At 36.8% G+C, this 19,743-nt stretch overlaps 1 protein-coding gene across 1 annotated transcript in view; it reads left to right on the top strand.

The window, feature by feature from the left end:
- Positions 1–19,743, top strand: part of astn1 (astrotactin 1) — a gene marked incomplete at its 3' end in the record, with an annotated part of 379,756 nt that overhangs the window by 130,860 nt on the left and 229,153 nt on the right. Inside the window, exons 9-10 of the mRNA XM_015384050.1 lie at positions 8,918–9,002; positions 14,922–14,996. Of these exons, the coding sequence (XP_015239536.1) occupies positions 8,918–9,002; positions 14,922–14,996 (160 nt within the window). The remainder of the gene's footprint in view (positions 1–8,917; positions 9,003–14,921; positions 14,997–19,743) is intronic.

The following is a 19,743-nucleotide window of genomic DNA, read 5'->3' on the forward strand; positions in this document are numbered from 1 at the left end:
TATATTTCTCTGGTTTAAAATCAACATTTGATCAGAAATCAACAGCGGCATTTAACACCCTGATAACATCGTTTGGGCAAGAAACCCTTCCACCTTGTTATTGTTGGAAAAAGATGGATTTGTTTATCCTATTCGTCTTATGTTTTCTTTAGTTGAAGTGTGTGAGTAAGTCTCAGGAAAACACACTGCAGTTAGATGACTGATAAATAAGATTGATTGGTATGTATAGACTTGATGGCATACCTAAAATGTGATGAATAGCATATGAAATATGAGGAAGAGCAGCAGCATGTCAATCAGCTATGATTGATGGGACATCAAAACAATTGTGGGAAATAGAAGGAACACTTGAAAGTGAAAAGTGAAGTGACAAGCAGCCAAGGTCAATATTATTAAAGTCTTAACAAACCTGCACACAGTAAACAATGTAGGATAAAGCAAAATCAAAACCCTACAATTCCTCAGCATATTGCCAAAATTATAGGAGGTTTGAAGAGAACTCAAATGCAGAGAAAGAGGAAGAGGTGCTTTGTTGGAGATTTAATGATGAGAGTGGTGGCAGCAAAAGCATAAATCCAGAAATAGAAAACCAGGGAGAACAGGTATCAGAACATGGGGAACACTGGGCTTCGGGGGGGAGTGAAGAGAATCCAGAAAAGATTAACAGAAGAGGAGAATATATGCCAAACAGAACAAGTAATGGAGTAATCAACTGACTGGGCGCAGGTGTGGACAGAAGTTATTAGATACTTTAACAGCTTACATGAAACTAAAGGGAAATTAAATTAATCAATAGAAAACACAGAATGACATAAATCAAAATGTAACTGAGAATCTAAAGTAAAAAGGTAAACACAACCAAAAATCCAGATCACCTGATCATGACACATATCACATTTCAAACAACGAATAAGGGCCTTAGGGCAGCCAGAGTATGCAATGTTTTATTGAAAAAGCATTCCACATTTAAATTTGTAATAATGAGAATATTTCACTGGTAAAACAGAAAAGCAGAATACTTGTCCTACAAGTTCTTTATTTACTGTCTTCATGTGGAAGTATTAGCCTGAAAATACAAAGGAAAAAATTGAAAACTAGAACTACTTTGTTACTAAAGTATGACTTGTTGAATTACTAAAGTAGTTCTGGCCTATTATTGAATATTATTTATGCATTCAGCAGGCATGTTGGAAAAGTGTAAAAGAGCTAAAAAATTTTAGGGGCCCATGATTGGGAGAGACCCAAAGAGGCTTTTAACACAATTGCAGTTCTGAAAAAAAAATATGACATTCAGTAATAAACTCACAAACACACTTCTATCTATAATAAAACGATAACACTAAGTTAATGTTTTATGGAAACATTTCTCAGTGCCACCCCCATTCTCTAAATATGAATATAAAATGGTTCAGTCCATCTGCTCAACTTTGGTCACACTTGAGTAAAGGTAAACAGTACTGCATGACACTCAGTTCTCTAAAAAGTAGGGTCTTTTAGTGGTTGATGTAATAGAAAATCCTGTTATAGTAACCTGTTTTTTATTCCCAACTTTGTCCATACATCATTTACACGCTAGCTCACTTGTATCCCCATATTAACCAACTATATATAAAAAAATAAAAATTAAATGATTTATGTAATTCAACTTTGCTGCAGTAAAGGTGAATTACATGAATTACAGGTTGAAAATCACTTCAACTATTAGGTTAAAACCTATATTTGTTGGATCAATAGGCTCCATGAGTCCCTATGTACGAATATGATGATGCATGTTAATGAGTTAAATTTGGATTTTCATGTCATTTAGTATGTATCTGCTAAAAAAAAACAATCAAGACACACAGTTCGATTTAGAAACTCATGGAGTGTGAAAAGCCCTACAGCCAAATATAAAAAGTCGTCTTACTATGAGGTATTCTAATTGTACATAAATTCTAAGAAAGCTCTGAGTAGAGTTTCTCTGAAGATCATAAAATATTTTCAGTTAAGGAGGAAATACCTCCCTTTTGTCATGCATTATAAAATCTATGAAGTCTATAAAGTATAAATTCTGAAACATTTAAATTAAATAAAATATGAAAAAGTAAAAGAATTTATTCCTATTGCATTTTGCATATTAGCTGAATGTTATCTGTACACAGACACAATGCCCTAATTTTTCACAGGATTTATGAATCAGACTCATTTTCTGTTTTTTTTTTTTTTTTTTGCATACCCTAGTTACTCAGTTCTCAGGTGAGAATAGACAAAATATGGAATCTGAATAATTAGATGACTGCTGTAATTTAGCTTTAATAATCACTAAGCGACCACTTACCTTTAAAGTCACATTGAACATCTGGGTGCACTTTAATGAAGAAACCTTGAGTGCTTTCATTAATTGTTACTATACCCCTAACACTAACACACAATGCACACTCTAACTCTAAACACCTGCTATAGAAATTCTCAAGGACCATACCCAATAGCATCATGTGCAGGCATTGTTTCTGGCCCAAAATAGGTTATGTAATGCTTCTTTCACTTTAAGTTGTCCACAAAATATTTATAGATGTTTAACTTTTGAAAAAAAAAAAAAAAAACTCGTTTTGGAATGTAGGTTTAAAATCAGGGAACATATTCCAATATGTTTTGCCTTTCCTTTTGTCACCTAATAGACCCATTTGCAAAATGTGAAAAAAGATGAAAAGGTTTCATTGTTTATTAGCTATGCTTTCACATTAACAGAAGTGTGTAAGAGTGTGTGTAGGTTTAAAAAAAAGATTGCAAAGACTTAAACCTAACCCACCTTTTGTGCTGTTGGAGAAACGGATGAAAACTGAGATTGGTTGTGACATATCAGTACCGCCCGTGTACAACATTAAACTAGACAGCAGATGCTTCAGAGCATGTTCCATCCCTTCCTGCAAAACTAAACCTGGGTGCTTTGGGTGCTGATGTTTACAGGCTATTTCTCCCACATTTTTTTGCCTCCTTCTGTCTTCTCTGGAGCTCATGTGGCACTTTTAAAAAATGCATACGGACTCTACGTGCCTTTGGAGACAAGTTGTACCACATCATTCCTTTCTGAATAGATAAATTTGGCTGCATAGTGGATCAATGTGGGCACATCTGCTTGATGAGTTGAAAAATGCTGTTCCCAAGTAATGCAATAGCAAACGAAAAAAGTACAGATATGGCACAGTTGTCGATGTCCACAAGAGAGTGCATCAGTTTATCTATGCATTTTTGCAAGACCTGGGCTACCTAAATACATTACTTGTATAAACAAATGCCGGTAAAAATGTTGTAATACCAGATATCCTTCAGTGTCAGTAAATTTAAACAACTAATGATTTGCAAGTTTTAAACACATTTGAGCTGAAACACTCATTTTAAACTGTAGCTGTTACAGCAACATAAGACAATTAGCATTTTTCAGCAGCTGCACAGTGATTCTAATTCTCCTAGCATGTTAAAACAGCCCCATTATTATTATTATCTTTAGTGGTTATTACAGCTCCATTGCACTGATTTTGCTATAAAAAAATCTTCTTTAGTATTCAACTAGGAAAGGTTATAGAAATGAAATTCTGATTGCTATCTTACTCTTTAAATCACCTGCATCTAACACGACCCTACAGATTGTCTGTAAAAGTCTTCCAATGCCACTTGACCCACGAAAGTGTTAAACGCGAAATCTCCCTTAACATGTATAACAGTTATGATTGGTTCAGTATACCTGGCTCAGCATTATGCTGTTTTTTTCTTAAATATATCTAATAAATTAAATGCAGTGTAGTTGATTTTCACTAACTTTGGCTTTCTGACCTTTGGGGGTCCTCAGGGTCCTTTAGGCTTTTAACCATTAAAGCATTTTCCTCCATTTAGTTAGCATTTTTCAAAATGTTGCACTTTACTTCTGAATGAATCATTGTCCTGAAAACAGATAATAACCTACAGAAATCTTTTCATCTTATATAAAGTACATACTCATCCAGGATTGTACGGTTGGAGCATGTTTAAAGGCGAAAAGGAAGGGAACAGACGGTGGCAGCTGATCATAAAAATATGTTCTTGTGCTTTGAAAGTCATCTATACAGCCCAATACCATGGCTTCCTTTGAACATCTTTGTATGCTGTGTTGTAACCACTAACTCTCTCTGTGTTATCAGACTGAAATGGTAATAGGACTAAGGTCAGGAAATGTAACCGTAACTGGGTTAAATTTAAGCCTGAGTCATTATTTCTATTCAATAGTCAAATATAGTAATTGTAATGTGTGTATTATTCTCAGCTTGGACTTTACTATGCATAGAAAATCGTATTAAAATTTTCTTAATACAGGGAACAATTCAAAATTTCAGAAGAATGAATGACATACAGTACAGTCAGTAAAGACACTGCTAAGTGTTCTTTGATTAAAAGTTATTTACCTTGTTTTGGAAAATAATTTAATCATTCAAGGCGGAATTAAATCTTTAAACAAAGAAAGGTGGATATCTATTTCATTTTATTTTTATAGTGTCAGTTCACAACAAATGTATCTCGGGACTCATAAGAAAAAAAAAAGTTGATTTAGTGAAATTGTAGCAATAGATTTCAAGTCAAGGATGCTAGAGAAATATCAAATTGATTTTAGTCATTAGACACTGCAGTTAAGGTCAGACAGTTGTTCAAATTGACTTGCAGGATTCTCACCATCTGTGAGGCCACAATGGACTGTTTGTTGTATTGTGTGATTGTCTTTACAGCAATTCCTCATACCAAACAATAATGTGGTGACAGAGGAAAAATTAATCACCCACTATAACCAACTTAGGAGTTGAGAAGAGAAACACAGAAGCACTGATTCAAGATATATTGTTTTAGGGAAAATGTACATGGTGATAGTAGCTCCTTCACTGGTTAGATAGTATGAAGGAATCTTAATTTAGCAAGGCCAAAGCCTATGTATGACACAACACTAATAGGTGCTCAGCAATTTTATTAAAATGGGTTCTACCTATAAAAGCAAATTCATTCATGCATTCCATAAGATGACATTATATTTCATGAACACATAGAGCTGCAGGAACCTAAGGGAAAGAAGTTGAAGGAAGAGAAGCAGGATAGACTCTTCAGGTTCAAAGTGATGCTTCCCTACAAAATATTAAAATAATAAGTTTTGAAATTTGAATTAATTCCTGTAGTAAATAGCCTTTCCTGTTTGCTCCAATGGCAACAAACAAACAAGTGACATGGGCATCATTCAGAGCTCCAAATAAGCACATCTTCAGTTTCCATGGCAGTAACAAACCTGTGAGTGTTTTTTTTTTCCAACTATGTTCTGTTGATAATCTATCCAGTTTTATTGACAAATACAACTTTAACTAATTTTTTTTTTTTTTTCTTTTTTTTTTGATTGCAGTGCTGTAACATCCAGTTAACAATACTATAGCTTGTTTACTGGCCTAAAAAAAGTAGTCTCTCTTGTGTCTCTAAGCTATTCATTCAGCTCCTGCCAGACTAACACAATTTCAAAAGTGTAGTGAAATCACTCCAATTTTATATTATTTATCCTATCTCCAAATAGAATTTAGAATCCAATTTCCCTTCAGAGTTAATGGACATGCTTCCAAATGTATACCCTGCCTTCAAATTGAAGCCACTGCTGAGCATAGTCTTTACTGCAGGTTTGGAATGTGTTATTTAACAAAATAGAAAAATTGGGGGGGCAAAGCCTTTTAGTTTGCAGCACTGAAGTATTACAACCTTGTTTAGCTGAGACTAGAGACACTGCTAAACATTATTAACAACTATTTTTTTTAGACTCTTTTCGGATTCTTTTACTGATGCAACTTTTTCTCATTGTGTTTGATGTAACTTATCAACCTTTTTTGTTTAATTTCCAAAAGAAGGAATTACATAAGACAGTTGAATCCTGTACATGTCGGGAATGCTGTCAATTCTGGTGTTGTTAGAGGAGCCAATGCTTTAATCCAGATTGTCATAGAAGAAACTTCAGTTAAATAACAGAAGGACAGAAAGATAAACTAACAATGTCACTACCCTTTATGATGGAATTTTAGTTATCTTTAGATATTGATTGCAGTAAATTATCTTTGGACAGTTGCAAGAGCATTGAACCTCAAGAAATACTTAGCTAAAGCCTAAGACTGAATTTAAAACCTTTTACAGAAAATATGTTGCCTTTTTAGATTCTTAAGGAAAACCTTTTATTCAATAAAAGAAGCGTAGCTCATTATAGATAATTTTTGGAATCTTGATCAAAATAGAAACATTTTTCTTCACTCATTAACTATGCTCAGTGTATTAAAGCACATTGTAAAAAAAATACAGCTAGCTAAGAAATATCAAAACCATGTGTAATTAAAAAATATAGCTACATAATCAAACTAAATGAAACAAACTCAAAACAAACTCAACAGAAAGAAACCCACCTGAGTGGTTACTAGATAAATGATTAAAACTGTAAATATTTCCAAACAATATTTAATGAAGATCTATTTGTAAATAAACTTGTACTTTTTGTTTTATGCCTGATGAAGAGTTTGGAGATCCTGACACTTTAAAGGGAATCAGCTACTTACCTCCTGCTGAATTTCCTACCGAGGTAAATCCTGATGTAGCAAATGCATGAAAAGGTAGAGAAAAACAGCAGGTATTTTCTGTCATAGTGAAAGAAAATAACACCTAGAGAAAAGAAGACTTTAGAAAAGTGCTGAAAGTGTGGTGCTCCATTTGCTGCATGTAGATTAAACTCCTGTGATGCCTGGTATATTAAACCATATTTTAAAGTTCATATGCAAATTTTGTTTCAATGTTAGACCTTTTTCCTTACACAACTACCAACGCTTTCCAACAGAAAAGTCCAGGGGCAAAACGTTATTATTTTTATGACAACTGTTCCTAATTAAAAAACCAATGCTCAATAAAATATGCTGAATTATTAACTGCCTTTGTTATTTTCTTTTTATTCTCTAGCATTAAGTAGCAATAGCACTGAAAGGGAATTCACAGGATAAACTGACAGTTGACCTTTACATTACTTGGGTATATTAGAGCCCAGGCCCTGTAGCCCTGGCTTGCCTCCTATTGAGCAAGAGAATAGCATGTTAAACATGTTATCCCAGGGATAACCTTTCCAAACCAAGGGTGAGATCGCATCAATCATACTGAGTTAAGTCACTGTCTTTCTCCTGGGAGCTGACAGCACCACAATAAGGTGGTGCTATTCTGTGTTAACAGGTTTCACTTATCAGCACAATACTAACACAGAACATAAATATTGTGTTTGTCCCATTGGAGACACAGAAGCGATTTCTCTTTTTTAACAAGCACCACTTTATGTCCAGTCTAACAATCTCATATAAAGGTTGAGCAGCAGTTACAGTACCAATGATCCAATGGGCTTATGTTTTTAAGCAAAAGTGCAGTGTGCAGTGGTGCATACCATCCTTATATATATATTTCCACTGGAACATTTTCCAAGGATTAACAGCCAAGATGATTTCAGAAAAAAAAAGAAAACAAGGTAGAAATTTAGCATCTTTGCTCCTTTCACTTTGGAACAAACTCCCTGAAAACCTCACATGTGCAGAAAATATTAACAACAGCGTTTTTGTGTATTGCAGCCTTTGTGGCTCATTAGCTGTTGTTTTGTAATCAATGCTGGGTGATTAATTAAACCAGAATATTAGTTTACTCATGCAATGCTTCTTTGCTATTTTAATATTGCCACATTTTCAGAAAGCACTTTGAATCGCCTGTGTAATAAATTTTGCTACTGAGTAAAAATAAACTTAACATACCATGAAATCCTGTAATACTATAAAGTATTATATTCTTCAACCTAAGGTTGACACCAATGTAGAAAAATGATATCAAATTAATTACCTTTGCTACAGTGATATAAAAGGATGCTTTGATTATACCAATTAGATTAAATGATGAGCGGAGAATCGAAAAATAACAATCATACTGAGGCTGTATAGTCTAATGAAGTTTGGTTTATTATTAAGAGTTATGCTATAGTTTATGAAATCAACATCATGGATCAAAAGGTGCACAGTTTTACTTTAATAATTCAACACATTGTAATTAGAATACATTTTAGAGATGAAGCTGAACCCTGTTTCTTTGCATGGGCACGATGGGATATGCTACAAATTTTCAGACTCATTTTACCTGCCTCTACCATCATCTGGATTAAATCCAAAGCTGGACTGTTGCCCCTCAGGAGATGCAATACATTTAGAACTATCAAATGAGATGTGTCGCATCACATAAGTGTGCATAAACACTTTGCACACAGCTGTAGTTCCCAATAGAGAGTTTTTCAGCCTTTTCCTGATTAAGATATTGTTCTATATGGGCTCAGCTGCATTGAAGCTCCTTATTTCTGATCTTATATCTTCAGTGCTGGTGTTAGAATATTTCTTTTGTCCATCGTTTGCTTTTCTGTTATTTTGGCTTAGTGTTGTTGTACCCTAGCTTAAATATACCTTCCCTGCTTGTTATTCAGTATTGCCAGCTATTGGGCTTCAAGTGGTGTGCTGAGAGCTCTGTAGTATTGTTTACAAGAGTAGGAGGAAACATTAAGCTATCTCTAAGTGGGGTTACCTTCTGAAATTTCATTTTTTGTTAAATTGCACGCTCATGCTTATACTACTGGCCATTTTTGGAAGCACTTTTGAGAACACTTTGAGAGCAACTGCATTTTACAGAAAGATTTTGTCACACATACTAATTTGGGTACACTGTGAGAATATTTATGGATGATGTTGACTACATCATTAAATAAAGAGAGGATCATGGGTGCTCTAATTGCCTGAAGAGGCTCGTCTTTTGGTTGAGACAAAAAAGATGCAGTGGAAGTTTTGTGCGTGAGTAAAAAAAAAAAAAGTTGTTTGAAGAACAGTCTTTGTGTTTTCAGGAGAATGCATTTGTCTTGATGGCTACATGAAGGATCCAGTCCACAAACATCTTTGCATCCGCAGTGAGTGGGGGCCTAACCAGGGGTAAGTTATGATAATTGATTCATGATGATTTGTGATTGTTCATTACAGTGTTAGGGGGATACTTTGGGGCAACAATGGAGTCCTCCTCCTCATTAAATAAAAGGTAGTGTGACGTTACAATTGGCATGTAATATTTGGAGAGGGCTAGCCTGATAAACCGGACTAAATGTGAGATTAAATGTGTAATTTAGTCTGGCCTTGATGAATAAGACATTGGAAGATTGTTAAAGAGAACAACCCGTTGTTTTTCTAACCATGTCTTTGCCTATTGGCCAACGCTCTGACCAATGAGCGCAACTGACTGTGACATAGTAAGCGCAAGAAGCTGGTGGGGGAGTGTAAACAAACAGCCTGTCGGTAAAACGGCAAATATGTCCTTCTTAAAAATGAATGAGCATAGAGCCTCTTCCTGCTCACGTTTCAACGAAAACCCAAGGTCTAGTCTTAAAAAACTGATTCCAAAGCTGCGTCAAACTAGAACTGTTCAATAGTTGTTGCCATCTTCCATGTTGTGCTTTCTCCAGCGTTGCGCAGCTTTGTCGTCATGCCCTCAAAACCCCGTCTGCTTTGCATCCAGAAATTCAAAACACATCTCTGCGTTATGATTGGCCAGCCAGTTCTAGGGCCTGGGTCATTGTTTGAGGCTAGACCACTCGCAGGCAAAAATAATTTTGGCCGCTGGCAGGTGGGGATAGTTTATTAGGCTAGGAAAGGGCAGCAGAAGTATATTCATCAGGGGTTTATACAGTTATCAATGCCACAGTTTTACATTATAACTTAGAATGCAAGCTCATTAACTGAATGCATATAAAATTATTTGTAAAAGATATCTTTAAACTAAAAGATATCTTTAAATAAAAACCATTATGATTCTGCTTGTAAAATGGTAGAAAATCCTAGTCAGATATGTGCCTTGATTTTAAAGATTCCCATGAGGTTGGAGGCTATGGGAGGGAATTTGAACTTTTGACTATGTGTCTCAGCGTATATGATAATTATGTTCAGTTTGACCTCTTTTTAGGTAAGTAATTGAATGAAGCAGTGAGAAGCTGCACCATATCACTGTTGAAAAGTACTGATATTATATCTGGTTCTGTCTACATTTCTTTAGTAATTGCCAACGCAATTATTAATTGCTTTAATTAATTTAGCTGAACGAAAAACCTTAATGTTCACAAACTGAAGACTTTATTGATATTTCCCCATTTTCTTTGTTGTGGATCACTTTTTAAAGATGCTCAAAAGAAAATAGAATTTCAGAGCTTTTGCATAAATCTTCATGCCCTTACTATTCTAGTGCTGCATGACTGCAATTTTAACAGCTTCTACTCATCGTGAGCTTTTTTTCCTTTAATACTTAAACCTAAGATGTGTTCCTCTTTGTTGTCCATTTTTTGCAAAACTTTCCTTCTTTAATTTTCTTTTTTACCTCACTTGTGGTAGGAGACTGCATGAGCTCAGGAGTTCAGGTTTTAGTTGCCCCTAGCTTAGCAATGTCACAGGACTTTACTGTAATCGTTATTTAGAAAAGTCCTTATTTCTACTCGCATTCAGGGATCAGGGCTAGCTGCAACCCTCTCTTCCCTTTTATGTAACAGCAAACTCACTTTAACTGTATTACTGCCACCTAAAGGGCTGGTGTGCGAAATATAATATGATTATAACTGAGTGCCTCTGAGATTTAAATCTTCTATTTAAAATTGCAAAGACAGTGCAGATGCATTTAATTGCCCAGTCTTATTCTACAGTTTTTATTTAATCCAGGCCAAGAGAAACAAGGAGAGAGAGGTAAGATGAGTGGATGGAGTTTGGCTCTGTTTTTGAGTGGTAGAAGATCAAACTCTGAGTTTTTTTCCTTTCACAGAGACGCTTTGCAGTAAGGAAGTTCATGTACTACCTGTTAGCCCCGAAGCCTATTATGTACTGTGGGAATTTAAACACGTTATCGCAATTATAGTGTATTTTACCCCATCTGTTAATCCTGTAGCACTCTGCAATTTTATCACCACTCTACCCAGCAGACCCCAAACGTATCATCCCCATCTCCTTTTTCTGACCTACAGGGATTTTAATCATGTGTTCCTGTTCCCCACTCTTCCCATCTTCACCTATTACTGTATGTTACCTGCCACACCAGAGACAACACGAAACCTGAACTTATTATATTACAACACCAAAAACCTATAGCTCATCTCTCTCTCCTGTGGGGGGGCTCAAATTACAACCATCTCCAGTCTGTGTATTATCCCCTGTAGTCAGCAGACCAGCTGTGAGTTGCAAAGTTAAGATATATAGAGAAACTCTAATGGACTTTTTTTTTTTTAGCTCTACTCTGTGGGAAGAGTTCTCTGCTCTTCACGGGGAGGACATGGAAAGCACCACTGACTGTATCATGAACTACTTACTTTCTGTGTGGACAACACTGACATGGACACATAAAAGGATAGATATGTGGATGGCATCAGCTACAGGCTTCTGAGGTTCCTGTCCAGATTAACTGCTTGCTGGAGTCACACGACTGATACTCTATATAGCAAGGGTCCGACTGTAACAGAGCTCTTTTAGAGTATAGGAGAACTCCGGAAAACATTTTTGGCTCTGTGGTGGAATCAACGTTTTTTTTTATGGCGTAGTATCTTTGGAACAGCAGCTTATCTACAGCTTAGAGGATGTTGTCACGAAAGCTAATATGAAGGCCATCTCTGTCATAGGATGCACCTTCGACCCACTGCAGGAAGGGTTAGACAGAAGAATTCTGGCCAAAATAACATCAGTTTAGGACAATGCCTCTCTGAGCCAATCATTAAAAGAGCTCATTTGGTAAAAAAACCTCAAGACAAACATTGTCACAGAGTATTTTTCATAGTAGCTGTTAAACTTCTACCCAGTCCTGCTTTCAGACGCTTTAAGTGCTTACATCCTGCTGTAGTTTGCACAGTTTTTCATTTTTTTTCTGTATAGTTTCTTTATGCATAAACATACATGCATATTTATATATTTTCTGTAATGATCCTCTTCAGTTGCAGATTCATTTGAATCTAGTGTGTTCTTTTGATAGTTGTTCAGTATCCTTTTGTGTTTTAAATTTTCCCTAACTGTAAAGTCTCTTGTTTTTAATTTCTGTTTCTATCATTTTATCTTTGTGTGAACCTGCATCCTTCCATTTGCCTTTCACCTTGTTTCTGTTACACCTTAAGTTTCCCACTGAGGGACAATAAAGGGTATTTCTATTTTATCCTGTGCCCTTCCTTAGGTTAATACCAATTAAGTATCACTCTCTTCTACATGACATGGTCACAGACAAGATTTGAAAATGAGGCCGATAATGGTAGGAAATGGGCCGAGAAATAGGCTCTAGATGTGTTTGCCTATATTTTACATATTTGTTTATGTTAATTAGGGACATAAAAGTCTGATCAAAATCAGTTTTATATTTTTTTACAAATTTTTATAGATTCTACTGCAAAACCAACTAAGATCTATAATGGAGACCTACTAAGAAGTATTAGAATTTATATTTTTGACCATATATTCCACAATTGAAGACCCTCTCTTTACAATTATTTTGAGTTTTTCTAATCAGGATCCTACATACTTGGAACAGCGTCCTCTAAGATACCTATCTACAATTCGATACATTTGCCTGTTAATAATTTAACTATTTGAGATCCTCACAGATTTAGTTTATATCATGCCTGCCATATTTTAAATGTAACAATTATCTCCAAATTCTTACATTAAAAAAAAACAAAAACAAAACAATAAGGTCATATTGCAACAGATATAACATACTCCATCCTTATCCTGTAGAAAGCTTTAATTTCAGTACCAATATGCTGCCAAAGCTGGTCTTAAAAGTTTCTGATTAGAGACACTTACTTTATCTGAGAATCTCTCTTGCACTTGATGGGGTATACAGTAGAGACTGACATTTTTTCGGGAATCCCACGGGTCACGGGATTTCCGTGGATTCCCGTGGGATGGGAGTCAGTATTAGTAACGATCACGTGATTGGGACGGTACAGGATTAAACATTAACGGGAGCAGACAGGAGCGGGAGCAAACCAATAGTAACTAAAAAAAACTAGGATTGATGCCAAAAAATAAAATAAATTGGAAAGAAAAAGATTTTTGCAGCCATTTTGTAGTTTTTTTCCTTGAAGCCTACACTATAATGCGAGTCAAAAAAACTACACAACCCAAAAACCAACTGTGCTTCCGCTCTGAGTTTTTCACCCGCGCTCAAAAGAAATTCAGATTCAATGTATTGGCAGAAATCTTATTGAAGACAACAAGAATGGGAGTGATGCAGGAGTGGGAGTCATTCTGAATGGGAGCGGGATGGGAGTGGGAGTAATTTCACCAGGAGTGGGACGGGACAGGATTTAGATTTCTACTCTGTGACGGGACACAATTTTTTCCGGTGGGAGTGGGACGGGACGGGAGTGAAAATCCTCTCCCGTGTCAGGCTCTAGTATACAGTACCAGTGATCATGTCCTTCATGTTTAGTAAATTTGATCGCAATAACTGGCTCGATTTGAACTTTTAGACACACATGGCAACATTAGAGACAATGAAAAAACAAATGAATTACTTTGTCACTACCATTGTTCAGGACTCAGATGCCTAACAGACTCTTCAAACCTTTTTACACTTACAATACATCCAGGAAACATCCCAAACAAGGCTGATGATATAAAAGGATTTTTTTTTTTTTTTTTTGCAAATCGAAACCTAAAACATTTTAAGTTTTTATTTTTTATTTACCATTTGTTGAAACATTATATATGAGAAGAAAGAAAAAATTCAATACACTGTACTTTTCTGAACCGTTTTCAGAAAACCTGCAGGGACCTACAATGACTTGTAAAATAAAATCACATGCAGCTGTAAACTCCACAGGACAGCTTTTAAGAAATTTAATAGACTAACTAAATATCCCATTTGGCTTGCTTTCTTTTTTTGTATTGTGGATTCCCATTGCATTCTAGAGTCACTTAAAACCACTTAGCAAGAACAAATGTGGCAATGGAAAGAATAGCTAGAGCTGATTACCTACAAAGCAATGGCCTCCAGCGGGCAGGCTGGGCATTTTCCTTTATTTTCTGACTATATTCACGCCATGGTTTGTTTTTTTTGGGAAAATTTCCCTTAGCTCACCCAACTGTGCATTTCTGCTTCTCATTCCCCTGGTCTTATTCCTATGTCCCTGTCACTATTTAACAGAGTGGGCACCCATGGGTGACTTAAATGTTTAATGATTGTAGCCCATGGCATTGGAGCCGCTTCCCGTTCTTACTGATGTTCCTTTTGCTTACAGTGGTGAAGGAGTTTACTCCGAACGGCATCAGGCCTCTGTCACTTCCCTTTCTTGTGCTTTCACTTTGCAGACTGTTTAGTCCCAAAGCTGCCACTCCCCATTAATCTCTATCATTCTCCCTCTCTCACTTCTGCCTCTTGGCATCTGTCTCATTCTCGCAATGTTTTTCTCACTCTCACCGCTTGTCCTTTTTTTTTTTTTCCCCAGCTTTAGCTCCTTCCATCTACATCTATATCTCCCTCCTTTTCTGTGCAACTTCCTTGTTCTGCTTCATGCTGTCATCATACTTTATCCACTCCCGTGGTAAATAGATATGAGCCAAAGTCACATTTTATGTCAGGTGCTCCAAAATACAGTTTCAGCCTGCTTATTTATTTATGCATAGCACAGTGTAAAGCTTGTGAACTGGGAAACTTTGGAAGACAGGGATGTTGCCAAGGTAGATGTTGAAACTTGGCTTGAGAATTTGAAAAGTTTGGATTAGGAGGACGGGTATTCTAAAAAATTCAGTACTTCTCCAGCTTTGATTCTAATAATCAGTTTTACTCTCTCCTGTCTTTGTTGTCTTTTTCTCTGATCTATTTTTTCCTCCTTCAAGTCCCTGGCCTTACACCATCTTCCAGCGGGGTTTTGATCTTGTGATGGGAGAACAACCCTCTGATCGCATTTTCAGGTAAGAAGAACTTCATAAAACTTACTTCTATCTGGCAACTTCATACATTCGACTCTGATGCCATCCGATAATTTGTTCTGGAACACATCTATGACTGCTATTCTATTTGTGACTTAAGGTGATTAAGAGCCAGCAAATGAATGCACTCTGTGAATAGGAATAACCAAATCTAATTAGAATGGGAAACCAAAGTAAAGGATTTACTTCTTAAAACTTTTCTTTTTCCTCTCCATGATTGTTTTGTTATTTTTCAATCACAAAAAAAAATATTTTGACCATTTTAAATTTCACCTTTTAAATCTGATCATGTTCTGTTGTTTATATCTAGAAATAATTTGAAGGGACATTTTAGATTGTTTTCAAGTAAGTTCTTAGTAAACTTTGCAGATAAAAAAAAAAAGACAAATTGTGTTTGGAACATTCAATAAGGTTTGACTGTCAAAATTTACTCAAAATGCCTTTGTATACTTTTCCAAATGGGCTCTAAAGAATAAATAATTAGGGATTAGGGTGGACGTTGGGACAAACTAAACTTATATGAGCTATGAGAACAGAAACTTAAAAACAGACCATGTATGAGGAGAAATGGGGTTGTGCACGCTCTCGCACACGTTTAATATGTGTTGTCTCTCTCAGGAGAAGGTACAGGGTTGTGCATGTGCATTTTTTTTTTAAGTGGAGAGAACAGGTCTTTTTAAAAAAATTGCAAAAATCCTCCACAATACATTCAAGGTAAAGTAACCTATGCTGCCACAATGTATTTGGAAAAAGATAGTTGGACCATTATGATTATTTACTATAGGAAGTTTCTTTTTTTTTTTTTTATAATTCAGATCTTTTGTGATAAATCAAAAAAAAAAGAAAGGCCCCATCATACCAGTTTTGCACATTATGTAACAGGGCTAAACACATATTTGGAGTATTTTTAACATATGACCTATTTATTACAGTAACACCACATCAGAGCATGTTGGCTGTCACCTTTGCCCATCAGATTATTGGTTAGCTTTTGTCCTTCCTGTTGGACGTCATCGACTAAGATTTTGCTCCCAGACTTTAGCTATCTTTAAGGACTATTTTTATCCTTCTGGAAGACCGATTCAACCTTTTGCCTCCTGGGAGGAGCCATTGCGTAATTAACTAAGGGATATTGCACCACAATTACAGCTTTTTTCTTCAAGCTTTGGGGGACTTTAAACTAGGGTGACCATATTTTCATTTTGAAAAACCAGGACACCTTGGAGCGGGGGGGTGGCGGCGGGGGATCTCTGTTCCCATGCATAGGCCTAGGTAATCCTACAATAACATGATATTAACAGTTGATTTATTAAAAATGCTTTTCAGTAAAAGTCAACAGCAATAAGTCCAATAACAAATGATAATTTTATTCAAAATGTATTTATTAAAAATGCTTAACAATTCCTGTAATGAATGAATAGCACAATGAAAGAAATAATGTCTCATCTAAACATCCCTCACTTAACAATAAAAGTTAACAATAACTCTCAACTCCCAATAACAGATGATACTCAGCCTCAGCAATGAACGAAATAATGTCTGTTCTGTAGGATATTGGAAAAAATTCATTAACAAATGAGCTAAATAACAAAAAATACCTCTTGTGTAGCAAAAATAACTCAAAATGTACCAAAAACAAACAAACATATCAATAGACTATCTTTACTTTCGGAGTCCAGGTGGCTTTTCAGATCCCTTGCACCTCCATTGGACACAGAGACATATGTCCCTGCTTTGCACACTGTGCACAAGGCCTCCCATTTGTCTCGATCCGGTCTGAAAGCGGGGAAACTCTTTAGTAAATCGTTGGTAAACATACATTTGTGCCTTTGCATGTTGTTGGCGTACTGACAGCCATGCAATCTATATTCTGATTAAGAACTAGGCTGCCCGCAGTGACGCAGCTCAGGGGTGGAGTCACACGCAGCGTCGTGCGCAGTGCCCTAGCACCTGTAAATTTAACGGTCCAATGAAGGTAATTTAAAAAAACAGGACATTTCCTCACTTTCTAAAAAAAACCCGGGACGCCCAGGACAGGACGTGAAATACAAACATGTCCTGGGAAATACGGACGTTTGGTCACCCTACTTTAAACACAAAGTTTCAATTATAACTGCAACATGCTCCTTTTGGCTCTTAGATTTGTTAGGGTTTTACTACTTGTTTTTAATTTTATTTTTATGTGGCCTTCTTGTTGTATTTGATTGAGTAGCTATTGTTCTTGTTTTTGGGCATGTCACAACATCTTTCATCTCTTTTCCCATGTGGTTTTCCATGCTGAAAATAGCAAATAAACTGAATCTGAACATGCTTGTTGCTTTGCAACAACTATAGCCTTTGTAGTAGGCCATTTACTAAAAATCACCTATTGCCCAGTGATTACTGGACAAGAGAGACTGTACACACTGGACAGGTCACCAATCTGGAGAAAATACCAAAAAATATAAAAAAGATAGGAGGAATTACAAACTTTGGGGAAAAAAAACAGCTATTGTTTATTATTTTTTGCACTTGTAATGTTTATTTTAAAGGCACACTATGCAACATTTTTCAGTTAATTAATGTGTTCCATAACGTTATGGATGATTAAATGAGTCATTTCAGGTTGAACAAAGGTATTCTCGGCCGCCCTGGTGGTCTGTGGGGGAAATACTGCACTTGCAATTGCAGGAGCACCGACCCGCACCCACAGGCTCAGAAGTCTCGTGAGAGTCAGTCTTGCTTTACGGCGAGAACTGCTACACCCCCCAGTTAAAAGCATTCTCGTTGCTAGCACAGTGGTAATCTCTGTGCAGTTATGCTACGTTCACGCAGCAAAAGCAGCAAAATCGCGTCTGCTGCTTCCTTTTTGCTGCTTGTACCAGTTAGTTCTGACCCGTGGCTGAAGCAGCTTTGCTGCTCTGGCTGCAAAAGTTTGTCTGAGGCGCGTTGGGCGGAGCTTCACTATCCTTTCTCTGCCTTGCAGCTATATTTGCTGTGATCAGTGGGAATAAAGTAGTTTTAATATGTGTTTAAGTGAGAAAATACACCTGAAAACGTAATCAGTGCAGTCAGTTCATTCAGATTATTATCCTGCCTTCAATATTTTTTCTGTCGGAGCCGCTCAGACCCCCACATACCAGGGATGCGCCGACAGTATGGATCCCTTCATCAGCAGCGGTTCACCGCGGCAGCTGGTAGGTGTTTTTCATCTAAATAATCCAAACTGCTTATTCTGCCGGCAGATTTCTGCATTTTAAGTTAATTTAGGCGTCAATAAACTGTTTAAGAGGAGTGATCATCAGCGCTGTGTCTCTCTCCCTGCGTTAAACGCACCGACGCGCTGCTTCAGCTGCTCAGATGTGCAGCAGGCGCAGCACGTCTGAGCAGCAGGCGCAGCACCGCGCCGCGGGACCTTTTGCTGCGCCTTGATGCGCGTCAACCATTGACTTTGCATGTAAACTCGCTGCTTCTGTCGCGCCAGCTACGTCCAGTGTGAACGCAGCGTTAGTCATTCATTGCTAAGCTCAAAACAACCGCGCCTGGCTTGACGGAGAAACCAGGAGAACAGCTGAGCATATTTACGACAGTGCACTTTTACTTTCGCCCTCTGGGGGGAGCCTCGCTGGAAAATCAACACCGGTTGCATAGTGTACCTTTAAATAGATATTTAGTTTTGCTGTCTTGGAAAAGTGTAGCTTCGCAGTAACTATGCTACTGTATTTAACGCATAATTCATTTATGTCAGAAAAGGAATAAACACAACAGCACCCTCTTCTTTCTTTTTCACACTGCTTGTAGATGAAGAGAGGGCTACCTCTTCCTGCTCATTAAGACCACTCCTACTGTTGAAGATGGAAGAGGAAGGCCTAAAGCCTAATAAAAATAATCCTTCCCTGTTGGTATATCCTCCAGAGTAGGCCCTTTATAGAAAGCCAAAGGTTTTAAAATGTTGTCCTCAGCGTGTTCTCAACTAGCTGTTCTTCCTGATTAAACAATATTATTCTAGCCTATTTATCAAACAATCCAGCACTCTACCTTTACCTGAATCCCGCTTTTGATGAGCTATGCATCCATAATTTTGTTTGCTTAAGCAGATATTATCATTAAACAAGATTATTATTACTGGGTGTAAAATTAAGCAGAACAAACAGTGAGGATAAATGCTGAGAGTAAGCATTCAAACACACAACACTTGCCCTCCACTCACTAATAACTACATGGATTGCCTCTAAGGATTCCAAACCTGTTTTCCTCCCAACAACCATTTTCTCATGAGAACTCTTACTGTTTTTTCACCTCCAGTTCCTGTTAGAGGGAAGAAAATAAGTTGTATAGCAACTCATAAGTCCCAGGTTGTACATTATAAAACAGGGCTCGTTAAGTGCCAGCTAACTTATCCTGTGGTCACCCTTTTACGTCATTCTGCATCACAGGGAATCTCAGCACTACAGAACAAAGCCCCATAGGAGCAGGTTAAATGGGATGCAGCAAATGCTCTCCGTTTAATAGTACAGAAATAACAAACTCCTGCTATTAAATCTTATTTAAAATGAAAAATTGCTTAACATTCCATTTAAAAAAACTTTAAACCAAGATCCTGCTGTAAGTGCTGCACAAAATCCAGATATCACTCCCTTTTTCATATTTTTGAACCTTACAGTATATTTTATTACATGCAACATGACCAGCCAGAAATATGGATGTGGTTAGTCTACATGAAAATTAACTATTGTTAATTATGTGGAGT

The sequence above is a fragment of the Cyprinodon variegatus genome, unplaced genomic scaffold, assembly GCF_000732505.1.
Source record: "Cyprinodon variegatus isolate N-32 unplaced genomic scaffold, C_variegatus-1.0 Scaffold301, whole genome shotgun sequence".
NCBI classification, from domain to species: Eukaryota; Metazoa; Chordata; class Actinopteri; order Cyprinodontiformes; family Cyprinodontidae; genus Cyprinodon; species Cyprinodon variegatus.